At 60.6% G+C, this 12,151-nt stretch overlaps 1 protein-coding gene across 2 annotated transcripts; it reads right to left on the reverse strand.

The window, feature by feature from the left end:
• Positions 1–3,531, reverse strand: LOC149275780 (2-acylglycerol O-acyltransferase 2-like). Of its 2 annotated transcripts, none has more exons than XM_089504297.1 (6): positions 2,996–3,531; positions 2,188–2,366; positions 1,795–1,999; positions 1,528–1,702; positions 1,126–1,325; positions 1–515 (listed from the first exon to the last, which is right to left on the reverse strand). In XM_089504297.1, the coding sequence occupies exons 1-6, from the start codon at positions 3,045–3,047 to the stop codon at positions 361–363; spliced, it is 966 nt and encodes a 321-aa protein (XP_089360423.1). In that variant the 5' UTR covers positions 3,048–3,531; the 3' UTR covers positions 1–360. The 2 variants fall into 2 exon arrangements, with proteins under 2 accessions (XP_089360423.1, XP_089360422.1); XM_089504296.1 differs by lacking the exon at positions 2,996–3,531 and adding an exon at positions 2,690–2,962.
• Positions 3,532–12,151: the final 8,620 nt, after the last annotated feature.

The raw sequence follows: 12,151 nt of genomic DNA on the forward strand, positions 1-12,151 counted from the left end.
TGCTCATACTCCAATTTATTTCTGCAGAAAGAAGGAAAACACTGATCTGTGGCAGTGAGCGTGGCAGGGGTAGTTTACAGCACTGGAAAAAGTCCCCCCTCCAGAAAACAACCTTTAAAAATTGACCCTGCCCACCCCCCCGAAGGTCTATAAGGGGGGACCTAAACTCCCAACCACTCCTTGCTTTAAGCAGGCCTGCAGCCCTCCACCCTGTGGACAGCCCCCTCCTCAGGCTTCCTCCTCCTCCTCCACTTGCCAGGGAGGGGCAAGTGCAATGTGGCCCCAATCCCCCGCTGCCCTTCCCGCGTCACAAAGTCCCTGCAGGCCCTGATGGGGGGGTCTGTGGCCCCTGCCCCACTTTTAGGCCAGGATCAGGTGCTTGTCCTCAGGCACGCCATACTTGGCCTTGTTCTCCTCAAAGAGCTGGACCAGCTTGCGCAGGTAGGCGGCATGGAGCTCATCGATGGCCTCTCGGGAGGGGTGGGGGGTCTTGGGCACAAGGATGGGGGCTCCCACTGTGGGAGGGGTGAGGAGAGCAGAGAGTCACAGAAAGGTCGGTGGGGGGCTTTTAAGCCTCATGGCTGACAAGCCCAGCCTTATCCTATGATGTGTCCTTCGGGGCACTGGGGGGCAGCAGACCACAGGCTTTGCCCCTCACCTTGAGATGTTGAAGGGGGGCTGCAGGGCAAAGCATCCTCCCAACATTGGGGTCACTGGTCAGTGGGGAGGAGCAGAGCCTAGGGGCCGTCCAGGCACTTGCACACAGGAACTGGTCTGGGCTCCAAAGGGCATGGCCACAACCAAGATGGTGCCCTGCTCCCCATCCAATGGGGCTGGATTTTTCAAGTCAGTCTCTCCCCCCCCCCCCCCCAATTGTGCAGAAACCGCCCAAAGTCCAAGGCCAACCCCCCCCCCCCGGCCCCCATCGCAGCAGAGAAGGTTGCAAAACCCAGGACTGAAGCAGCCTGTGTGGAGGAGGGGGGGCGTTGCATCAGTCAGGCCCAGAGGACACTGGAGCAAAGTGGGGCAGAGGAGAAAGGGCTGCGAGCTGAGAGGGGGCCGAGGGGCAGGGCATCTGAGAGTCCCCTCCCCACGAAGGCGGGTGCGGACACGCGTGTAACTCACCCACTGTGTGGATGGGCCTTCGGAAAGGGAGGAGGCCGAAGTTGTACTGGAAGACCCCCCGAGCGTGGAAGAGGGGCAGCGCCAGCCCCATGGCATGCTGAAGCCGCTCCTGGACGGCGCGGACGAAGGAGCCCCGCGGGTTGGAGACCTGGCAGAAGAGCTCATTCTCCCCGAAGGAGAAGACTGGCACCAGAGCGGCCCTGGCAGAGATGGGGGGGGGGGGGAGAAGGAGGGCGAGTGGGTGGGGGGCACAGGGAGGGCTCGGTACCAGCCCCCCGGGAAGCCTCGGACGCCATGTCTCCCCACCCCCAGGACGCCCCCACCCACCGTCCAGGCGCCCTGCCTGCATCTGCAGCCCCCTCCCACGAAAAGACTCCCGGGACGCCCCCCCCCCCCGCTCACCCGTGCCTCAGCGCCATCTTGATGAAGCCCTTGCGGTCTCGGACGCGGAGGGTCAGGGCCCCCGGCCGGGCCTCCAGGGCTTCGGGCGGTCCCCCGACGGCGATCACGGCCACCTGGCCCCCGCCTTCGCAGCCCAGCAGGTGCGAGACGCTGGCCTTCTCGGAGGAGACCAGGCCTGCGAGGCGAGAGGGAGGGAGGCAGAGAGGCGAGTCGAGCAAAAGGGGGACCCCGGCGGGACCCCACTCCCACCGGCCGCCCGCCTCTCACCGCCGCTCATGATGTAGTCGCGGAAGAAGGGCACCTTGAACCAGAAGGGCAGCATGAGGAGGTGCGGGGTGAGGCCCGGGAAGAGCGCCGAGAAGCCCGTCGCCTCGGTGCAGAAGTTCCCGAAGGCGCCGGCCACCAGGACGCCGTGCGGGTGGAAGCCGAAGAGGTAGTTGCGCCCGGGCTCCAGCTCCGCCGTCTTCACCAGCTGCGTTGCCACCAAGGGGCACTTCAGGCCGGGGCTCCCTTTGCCAGTCCGCCCCCCGCCCCTTCCCTCCGGGGCATGAATGGCAAGGGGCGGGGGTCGTACCAAGGGCAGGTCCGGATCCCGCGGGCCCACGCCAACCCCAATCTCTCTCAGGGAGGAGGACACTGCGGGGCTCGGCTCTCACTCACCCTGATGGGGAAGTAGTCGCGGAAGTAACGCCAGACGGCCCAGCCGCGGACCCAGGCCGAGCGGCGACCCCCGCGGGCCGGCGTGTCCCAGTCCAGGTAGAGCCAGGCGGCGTAGAGGGCGGCCAGCGCCCAGCCCTCGCCCAGCGCCAGCGCCAGGAAGGCCACCAGGCAGCACTGCGCTGTGGGGCGGGGAGAAGGGACTCAGCGGGGCGCTCTCTGCCCATGCTCAGAGGCACGCCGCTGCGCCTGCTGCTATCCGGGTCCCAGCACCCGCGCAGGTGATCGAGGCCGACGCAGGCCTTACCTGCAGGTGCTGCTGGGTAAATGGGGGCCTCAACGGCTCCGGAAGCCCTAAAAAGCCCCCCACTCACCCAGGAAGGACGAGAAGGAAGCCACCGTGGGCCCCAGACCCTCCCGGGCCCCTCGGCGGCAGCCACAGGATGAGGGTCTTCTCCCCCGGCCGGCCCCCAAAGACGCCCCCCGCCCGCGTCTCTCTCCTCACCCATGGCCAGGAAGGAGAAGACCCACTGCAAGACGGCGGCGGTCTGGAGGCGGCGCCGGAGAGGCAAACGCAGCGGGGCGAACTGCGGCCACATGGCCGGAGCGGAGCGGAGGGCGGATGGGGGCAGCGGGGCAGGGGCCGCGGAGGGGAGGCCTTATCACGGCGCCGAAGCCCCGCCCCCCGCCCCTGCCACGCCACAAGGCCCCGATTCGCCCAGGCAGCCCCCGCCCCCTCCTCGCCATTGAACTGGGTCGGGTCAAGCCTTGCCCTCGGGGCAGCTTCATTGGCTCCGGGCAAAGGCTGCACCTGTTGGACGCCGCGCTGCTGTGGGTCCGAGTGGCCGAGAGGGGGGCGCCATTCCAGGACCGTGGTTCACATAGAGATCATGGGTTCGTTGACGGGTTCCACGAGAGATAGAGAGGTCTGTTAGGTGGACGAAGGGGGGCGCCTTTCCAGGACCGTGGTTCGCCCCTTCTTCTGAGCCTTAACCGGCCGGAGCTTACTTTCTTAGACTGCAATGCCCAACATCCCCCAGAACGCTGGCTGCAGAGTTTGGGAGTTGTATTTGGAAACGTGACTTTCCTTAGCTCTGACGTTTTAAAAATTATGTTTATTCGAGTGCATAGTAGCCCAGCAGTTAACAACGATCGAGCAAAGGACTGGGAGACTATAGGGATCACTCCACTGAGGCAGAGAAATAGCGCCGCGGTATTTCTGTCACTTCGCCGTGGACCTTGTTGTCCAGTTAACGGCAAGGTTGCATCTCAGGAAGGTGCCCAGGCACAAGCCTCTCGCTGCGGGACTTCCAGCGGATTCCAACTTGGGAGACCCTTTCCTAAGGCTTTTCTTCCCCCCCCCCCCCCACAAAAAAATAAAATCCACAGGTTCAGGTACTGTTCTTATTTTATCAACTGACTTCCCGCCCGCCCCCCCCAAACGGGACCTTTTCCCAAGGCAGCCTAGGAAAGCCAAAACAAATACACTTGTCCCTCCATATTCGCTAGGGTTAGGGGCACAAGACCCCCATGAATATGAAAAAACCCACAAATAACAAAAACACCATGTTTTTACCTGAAAGGACACCTCCCTAGGGATTTCTAGTTCCTCCAGGGCAACTCTGTGGCCAACGTCCGACAGACACTGACCATAGAACTGCGCTGGAGGAGCTACAAAGGCCTAGGAGAGTGTCCTCTCTAGGAATCTCTAGGTCCTCCAGGGCAACTCTGTGGTCAATGTGCAACAGACACTGACCATAGAACTGCGCAGGAGGATCTACAAAGGCCTAGGAGAGTCTTCTCTCTAGGGATCTCTAGGTCTCTCAGTGAAACTTTTAGTTAAAGTTGACCATAGAGTTGCACTGGAGGACCTAGAGATTCCTAGAGAGAACATAGTAATCAAATCCGTCAATAATCAATGCCGCAAATATCAAAACCACAAATACGGAGGGATGAGTGCACTATGAAAAGCATAAAGGCATAAGCAAATGAGTACAGAAGCTTCTTTTGTGGCTCAATGGGTGAAAGAGGCAAAAGGATCAAATGAGCCCTGCTGGAAGGAAGCCCCTTCCCCTCCAGAATGCCATCCTTTCCAAGGCGGAGAGGAGGGGCCCTTCAGGGAAGCTGGAGCCAGGCTGCCTAGGGCTTGATGGGTCAGAACCAGCCCCTTGAGCAGAACTAGACCGGCAGCCGGTGGAGCTGTTGCAACGAGGGACACCTGCGCTCCCTCCCAGTCTGGCTGCAGGGCTTTGGACTGAAGGGGCTGCCAGACCCCCAGCCGCCGACCCCGGGCTCCCAGAGGGCTTGTCCTTCCATCGCTCTGCCAGGGACTCACCAAACTGCCCACCCCTTCCTAACAACCCAGGGCCCCTCAGCCCTGACATTGCCTTCTGCTGACGCTCCAACACTTCTGGCCCTGAGGCAGGGCAACCTTTTACCAACACCCTTGCGAGGTAGGCCAGCCTGAAGGCAGCGAGGGGTGTCAGCTGTGGGCCCTGATCATGCTTGGGAGGGAATGTGCAAGCAGAGCAGACGGGAAACCCCCCTCCAGCCGTGCCCCCCCTCAGTGCCGGAGGACAGCATAGTAGGTGGTCTCCGAGCCGGGTCTTCCAGGAATGTTGACTGGCAGGGCCGTCTCGTCTTCTGCCTCCCGCAAAGTCAAGGTGGCGTAGAGCAGGCCGGACTCCTCGGGAGGTGCAGCGGGGGCAGCAGAGGATGGGGCCTTAGCACCTGGAATGGGGGGAGGCAGACGCAGAGACACCCGCAAGAGGCACGGGTGAGGAAGAGCAACACAGCAGCGCCAGCCCCCCCCCCCCCCCGTTTTCCACCTGGATACGGACCCCTCCACCCCCCGCCCTGTTGGGATATAGCAGCTTCGCATACTGAGACCTTCTAGTAATGCATGTCTATGGTAGTTTATTGCTTACTAACAACCCCTCCTCAATTCCTGTTTACCCAAGAAGAGCACCCCTCACCTTTTGTCCCTGAAGAAGAATCATCGCCAGTACTATCTTCCCTTCCTTTGTCCCGAGATGATGGATGCATGCTGAGGGAACATCTTTCCTAAAATGCATCCAGACTACCTTTTCTACCTCCTATTTCTTGCAACATGAAGCTAGACCTGTGTAGCTCTTCATACACATGACTTTGTAAGTAAACCTGTTTCTTTTCACTTTATCCAAGTGACTGAGTTTTCATTGGGGACAGGTGGGCTGCGACTGGGAGAGACGTGGAGTGAGAGAGTTTTCCTGCTCGCCTTATATTCCGCTGTTTGCTCTGCTAGAGATTAAACAATCTCGCCTGCTTTCCTGAGTTTCTAACGAACCTCGAGAAAGAACTGCATTTCCCATCACACCCCCGCTCACCTTCGGCGCCCATCTTCTCCCTCGCGGCCTCTTCGCCCGGCCTTTCCTTCTCTGTGGTCTCCCCCACAGTTCGTCTGCAAGAGAAACCCCGGGTGGCCACGCGGGAGCCTGGCAGAGCCTCTGTGGAGCTTTGGGAGCCCCTGCCCCCCCAGAGACCACCGCCTTCCTTCCTAGAAGGCCTCGATGGGGCGCCTCTGGGCACAGCTGGCAGAGCATCTGCTACTGATGGGGAGGCACAGGGGGCGCCAGCCGCGAACAAATGAGGGTCTCGAGCTATGCAAGGAAGACAGCAGTGGACTCTCCGGCCACCAGCCCCGGGCAGAAGTGGGTGGGGGGCACTGAGGGGACTACTCACCTAGCTGGAGGGGCTCTTCGTCCGGATCCTGGGAAAGTCGAGGGAAGGAGACTGCTGAAGGAGAGATGGCGATACCCCCCCCCCGCAAGCCAACCTCTTCCCGGACGGCTGGAGGACCGAAGGCGTGCGCACATGTCCCTCCCTTCCTTGGTGCTGAGCAACTGCGGCCTCGCCTCCGAGGGTCTCCCGCTTTCTCTGGGCGGGAAGAAGCAGCCAAAGAAGGGGGGGCTTCTCATGGAGTAGACCCCGCCTCCTGGCCTTTCCCTCTCGTCCCTCCCCCAGGGACCCCCAACTACCTACCTACCTTGTCTACGGGCGAGGAACACCCCCAGCCCCAGCAGAGCCACCGCCGTCAGAAGTCCGGCTGCCCCCAGCAGCGGAGCCAGGAGGTCGCGGGGGGCCGGCTGCGCCGCACCTGGCGGGGGCGGAGGAGGAGGAGAGCCGGTGGTCAGTGGTCTGTTCCTCTTCCCTGCCGCCGAGACCCTCGAAAGGGTGTGGGACGTGGGGAGGGTCTCCCGCCCTGGGGGTCATCCACGGACCGGTCCTCCTCCGCAGGAGTAGGTCACCTGCGGCGGGGGCGACGGTGAGGTAAGTCCCGCGAAGCGCCTGCCATTCCTTCAGTCCGTGGTTCGCCGTCCGAAGGGAGACGCGGCAGAAGTAGAGGTCGGCGTCCTCCTCGCGCAGCTCCCGGATGCGGACGGAGGCCTGGCCCCGGCGGCCCCGCAGGCGCCCCACCAGTGAGACCCTCCCGGAGAAGTTGGCGTGGACACTGCGGGTCCCGTCCGAGGCCTCTTCGAGGAGGACGGTCCGGCTGTGGAAGGAGCCCATGCGCCACGCCACGCCGACGTCCCCCGTGGCCTCCCAGCGGTGGTCGAAGGTGCAGGGCAGCGTGGCCGACTCCCGCGCCCTCCCGCGCACCAGGCAGGGCTGCCAGAGCTGGAACTCGGCCGCGCAGCTCCCGCAGTTCTCTGCTGGGAGGAAGAAGGCCGGGCAGGGGATGATGGGCTTCACAGTCCAAGCACACTCGCAGGTCGGGAAGGGACAGACGTGGCTGCGACCCCAACCCCCCCCCCCCCCCGCAACGGAGAGACCCCGAGGCCCCTCTCTGGCCTATGGAGGAGTATGGGATCAATGCTTGTGCCTCTAGTTAGGAGAAGAGGGGTCGCCTTCCTCATGGCTGCAGTGGTCATCTCTAAGGTCCTTGGGTGGTCAGTGTGAGTGGGAAGCGGTCACTTCCCATCGCCTCCCCCTCTTGCAGGGATTCATCAGTCCCTCCCTCAAGTCTGTGCTCTGGCTTCTCTCCTCCCTCCGCCAGGCTCTTACTGTTGGGACATACAGCCCCTTCTCATGGTGAGACCTTCTAGGAGTAGAAATGCATGTCTGTGGTAGTTTCATGGCTTACCAAGAGCCCCTCCTCACCATTTGTCCCTTGGGAGAATCCCTCCTCTCCTCCGGAGGAGCATCCCTTCCCTTTCAGGCGGAAGGAAGCTTTCTTAAGAAGCACGACTCAGCTTTTTCTGCCTGGTTTTCTTTGCAACATGGAAGTTAGACTCGTGTCTCATAAGTAAACTCGATTGTTATTTCGCCCTAACTAGAGACTCTGTTTTAACTTGGGGACGGGGGGGGGGGTCTGGGAGATGAAAAGGGGACCAGTTCCGCCGGGATTCCGCTGTGTTGGCTTTGCTGATGAGGTTAAGCAATGCCTCCTACTTTCCTAACGATCCCTACTTTCCTTACTCTGAGGATGCTCTTCCTCAGCTTTAGGGATCCTTGTATTAAGTATAGCTTCCTTTCACTCCTTACTTATTTTTCCGGAACCTAGATGTATTCTGTGAAACCGCAAAGAGAGTCTGATCGCTTCCTCTTTACCAGAAGCTCCGGTATAGAATAGCGCCGGTGCAGATGCTGCCGCGTTTAATAGAGATCAACAGATGGATGCCATGGTTTCTGACACAACCCCCACCCAGCGCCCCTCCCTTGGTGTTAATGATGAGCCCCAAACCTCCAAGGAGCAGCCCAGATTGTGTGTGTGTGTGGGGGGTCTGGCCCAGGACGGTCCCCCTCCGAGGGGCAGCGGGGGTCGTCCGTAGTCTTCTGACTCCGAACCCCCCCCCCGCGTCCTCAGAGTCGGATCCTTTGGGGAAGAATTAAGAGAGAGGGAACCCCGCCCTCCCCCGTCCTGGGCCCGGTGGGCGACCCCTACCTTCCCCCCCCCCCCCCCAGGAGGGCAGCTTCTGACCTTTTGAGTCCGGGGTCGTGCACGCTGCGGAGGCCGGTTTGCTCCCGTCAGACGCCGGAGGGGCTTCGGCGAGATCCGCTCCAGCTGGGCTGGGGCCCTCTTCTGCGGGGGGGGGGAGGTCTTCTAAGCAGCGGAAGAGCCGGTGCCCCGCAAAACTCTGCTCCCCAATGACCCTAACCTTAACCCTCCCTGGAAGGGGCTCCCGGTTGGGGGGCGGCGGGGGGCAGCGCCTCCTCACTCGGTCCCAGGGCACCTTCCTTTCCTCAGGCGCCTAGAGAGGGTTGGGAAGGAACGGGGGAAGGCGACAGAGGCGAAACCGCCGCAGGAACTGCCGGCCACTTGGCAGCGAGGACCCCCGCCCCTCCGCGGAGGGGGGGCAGGGGCCTTCCTCTGACCCACGGATTCAGCTGTTTGGAAGGGGGAGGCCGGGAAGGGGCAGACTGGCGACCCCGAAGTCCAGACTGGCCCCGCTCGCCCTCAGCCGCCGGGGGAACTGGGAGCCATGCCGAAGCCACCGGGGCTCTCCATCGCCCCCCCCCCCCCCGGAGCCGCCGGCCATCTTCCGATGCGTCCAGGAGACTCGCGGAGCACTTACGCGTTTGCAGGAGCTGAGCCAGGAGCAGGAGGGCGGGCAGCCCTGGGGTCAGCATTTCTGGGGCTGGGCAGGAAAAAAGGGGGCTTTCTGGGGGGCTCCCTTTGGCTGCCGCCTTCTTGTTCTTGTTCTTCTTCTGCCGGACCAGGCCCTCCCTCCCCGCGGCGGCAAAGGGGGAAGTCTCGCCCAGCGATGATGGCGCATCCTTCCCAGCAGAGAGGAAGGGGGGGGCTTCTTCACCCGGCGTCCCGGTGCAACCGGAGGGGGGAGGGAGGGGGTTATTCATTTGTTTATTACTCCGCCTTTCTCCCCGAAAGGGGCCCAAGGCGGCTCACGAGTGCCCAAGTGGCGGCGCTTGCTTCCTTCACACTCCGCCCTGATCCCCGGGGGGCCTTCCCCACACTCTTCCCGGCAGAAGGCCCTCTCCTGGGCTGCGCGGACGGAAGCCTCCTGGGCGTCTGGGACTCGGGGCGAGGCTTCCTCGGGCGACTCCGCGGCCGACGCCTCCGGTTCCCCAGGAAGTTGGCCCAGGCGGCACTGCAGGTGGCGCTGCCCTCGGCCCGGGACCCCTGGCCAGCCCCTGCCCTCTGCAGCCCAGGCCCTGCGAATCCAAGCCCCGGCCTCCCTGGCTGCCTCCCTCTCTGCCTCCTCCTTCTCCAGCTCGACTGGAGTCCTGCCTTTTCGAGATGCCTCAGCTTAGCCACCTTGGCTCCTGGCTTGCTCTGTCCAAAGGCCATTTGTTCGTCTCTCTGGACCTCCTCCGCACTCTTCTCCGATGGGAAGACAGTGGACCGATGATCCTCACTTTAGCGTCCAGCGATATATGTATTTGCACTTTAGCCTCTTGTCCAGTTCTTTCATAGCTATCCTTCCTATTTCAGGTCTTCTTCTGTTTTCTTGACTGCACTCTCCATTTTGATCAGCGTTTTTCCCAAGGCACAGTATGGAGAATCTATTGGATTTAGAGAATCATAGAATCATAAGAGTCGGAAGAGACCGCAAGGGCCGCAAACTCCCTGCCATGCAGGAACTCTGCATCCCCATTGACCGATGGCCGCCCAGCCTCTGTTTAAAAACCTCCAAGGAAGGAGACTCCACCACAATATCCGAGGAAGGAGTGTGTTCCACTGTCGAACAGCCCTTACTCTCAGGAAGTGATTCTTAATGTTGAGCTGGAATCTCTTTTCCTGCAGCTTGCATCCATTGCTCCATTGTGTCCTAGTCTCTGGAGCAGCAGAAAACAATCTTACTCCCTCCTCAATATGGCATCCCTTCAAGTATTTAAACAGGGCTCTCATGTCACCTCTTAACCTTCTTTTCTCCAGGCTGAACATCCCCAGCTCCCTGAGTCGTTCCTCATAGGATTTCATGGTTTCCAGACCCTTCACCATTTTAGTCGCCCTCCTCTGGACACATGGCTCCAGTTTCTCAATGTCCTTTTTGAATTGTGGGGCCCAGGACTGGACGCAATATTCCAGGTGGGGCCTCTGGGATCTGTCCCTCCGTGGATCATTGGAGTATATATGTTGCAGAACTTTGTGCATGTTTTTGCTTGCATGGGAGAGTAGTGCTACGGTCGGTCCTATAGTTTATGTTGCCTTCTTGCAACAGGGATGTATTTTATACATTCCCTGTCTGTTGGCCACCATTTTATTTCCCATATTTGTTGGCATATTTAACACTAGAGCTGATTAAAAATAAGTAACTCATTTTAAAAACAAAACAATGCAGAGCTACAGCCAGCTCCCAGGGTCCTCTAGGCAGCGTGGCTGGCAGATTTCAATACACACCTGGTGCTCTTATTGTTGTAAAGAGAATAAAGAGAACAGGATGCCTAAATATCTGTCATTTTAAAGCAGCACATTTAAAAAAATATATGTTGCAATTTGAGATGACGGGAAAGACGCCGGGCTGCTCCCCCGACTGAGCTGAACCTCAGGCTGAGCTGGGCTGATTCATAGCACCTTCATCAGGCTGGACAAATCTCAAACCAGATCTTGCAGCACCTTTGAGACGAACTGGAAGCTTCCCTGGGCTTCATTTGGCTCATGCTGCCAATGCCTTTCGTTGGTGAGTCTCAAAGGGGCTGCAAGATCTCTCTGCATATTGATTCTTCCGACTGACACAAAACAGAGTAAAAGGGAAGCCATCTTGCAAAACAGCTGCCTTGTAGGAAATTGGGAAAGAGGGATGGGTGGCAGTGGAGACAGTGGGGCTGGAGGAAGTGAGGGCCCCCTGAACAGCAGAAACCCCCAGAGTGACGTCACTTCCTGCCAGGCAAGGAGGGCTCACAGGGCAAGAGGTCAGGGCTGGCCCAGGTCTCCACCAGAGAGAGGAGGGAGGGCAGCCACTTTGAGGGAGCCTGGCCCAGCCCTGGGGCAGAGAGGAAAGGCAGCCAGCAGTCTGCACAGATGTGGGTCATGGAGGGGGGCAGAAAGCCTTCAGGGAGGGAGAGGGAGAGGGAGGGGTGGGGGCCAAGAACTGCTTCTGGTGGGAGGCACAGCCCTCCTGGGACCCCCATCTCTGGCACTCCCTCTGAGCCTCCCCTTCAGCCAAGGGCCAAGGGGCTTTCCTCCCCTTCCTGTGCTCTTGGGTTTGGAAAGTGGTCACTATGGATGAGTGATTCTGGGAGCCCCTTCCACCTTCCGAGGGGTAGCCAGAGCTGAAGGGGAGGCTCAGTGGTTACAGAATCATGGAGTTGGAAGGGTCTCGTGGGCCGTTGACCTGACATGAGGAGGGTTGCATCTTGAGAGGAGCCACAGCTGTGCTCCACCAGAAGCCAAGCCAAGTGAGGTACTTTTGGAGGGAAGGCAACAAGGCCAGCAGAGAATCCCACCCCCCATCCGCCCCATGTCCCGAATCGCTGGAGTAAACTCCAATGTGGATCTACACAACAGTGGCGCAAACCTCCAACCCTGCCATGCACCCCCAGCAGCCTTAACTCTGGCGGCTGCTGCTCCTGCATGGATCCAATGGACTGTGTCCAGAGGGAGGCCCTGGAACCAGTGCCCCCTCCCCATTCCCGGAGCCTCCCTCCTGCCTCCTCTCCTTGGGCCCTCTGCCCTGCAGCCTGGTCCCGGAGGTGGGTCTGTTGGGTGTCCATGGCAGAAAATGGCCCTGAGGTTGAAGCCTGGGCTGGAGGCGGCCTTGTGGAGGCTGACCACTTCCCCCTGGCAGGAGACCTTCGCCAGGAGACCTTCCTGAAAGTTAGGGGCTGCAGGTGGGGCAGGCAGGAATGGATCAGAGGAAGATCATGCGCACCAGAGGCAGGTGACCCCCGCCTTCTTATGGGGCCATTCCCCCAACAAGCCTGGAGGAGGAAGTTCAGTCTACAAGGGCAAGAAAGGGCAGGGCAGCAGGAGGACATGGGAGGCCCAAGATCTGGCATTTATGGTAGTACTACCTCTGGGGCTGGA

Source organism: Sceloporus occidentalis, unplaced genomic scaffold (assembly GCF_023333645.1).
Source record: "Sceloporus occidentalis isolate IW3139 unplaced genomic scaffold, rSceOcc1.0.p SCAF_265, whole genome shotgun sequence".
In the NCBI taxonomy this organism is placed as follows: domain Eukaryota; kingdom Metazoa; phylum Chordata; class Lepidosauria; order Squamata; family Phrynosomatidae; genus Sceloporus; species Sceloporus occidentalis.

What these genes read in the sequence shown, in the direction of transcription:
- LOC149275780 (XM_089504296.1), bottom strand. Translation starts at nt 2,783, where the DNA reads ATGTGGCCGCAGTTCGCCCCGCTGCGTTTGCCTCTCCGGCGCCGCCTC. An exon ending in CTTCTCCTTCCTGGCCATGG is followed by an intron (nt 2,367 to 2,689) that starts GTGAGGAGAGAG and finishes CCCGCCCCACAG; the next exon opens with CGCAGTGCTGCCTGGTGGCC. An exon ending in CGACTACATCATGAGCGGCG is followed by an intron (nt 1,703 to 1,794) that starts GTGAGAGGCGGG and finishes CTCGCCTCGCAG; the next exon opens with GCCTGGTCTCCTCCGAGAAG.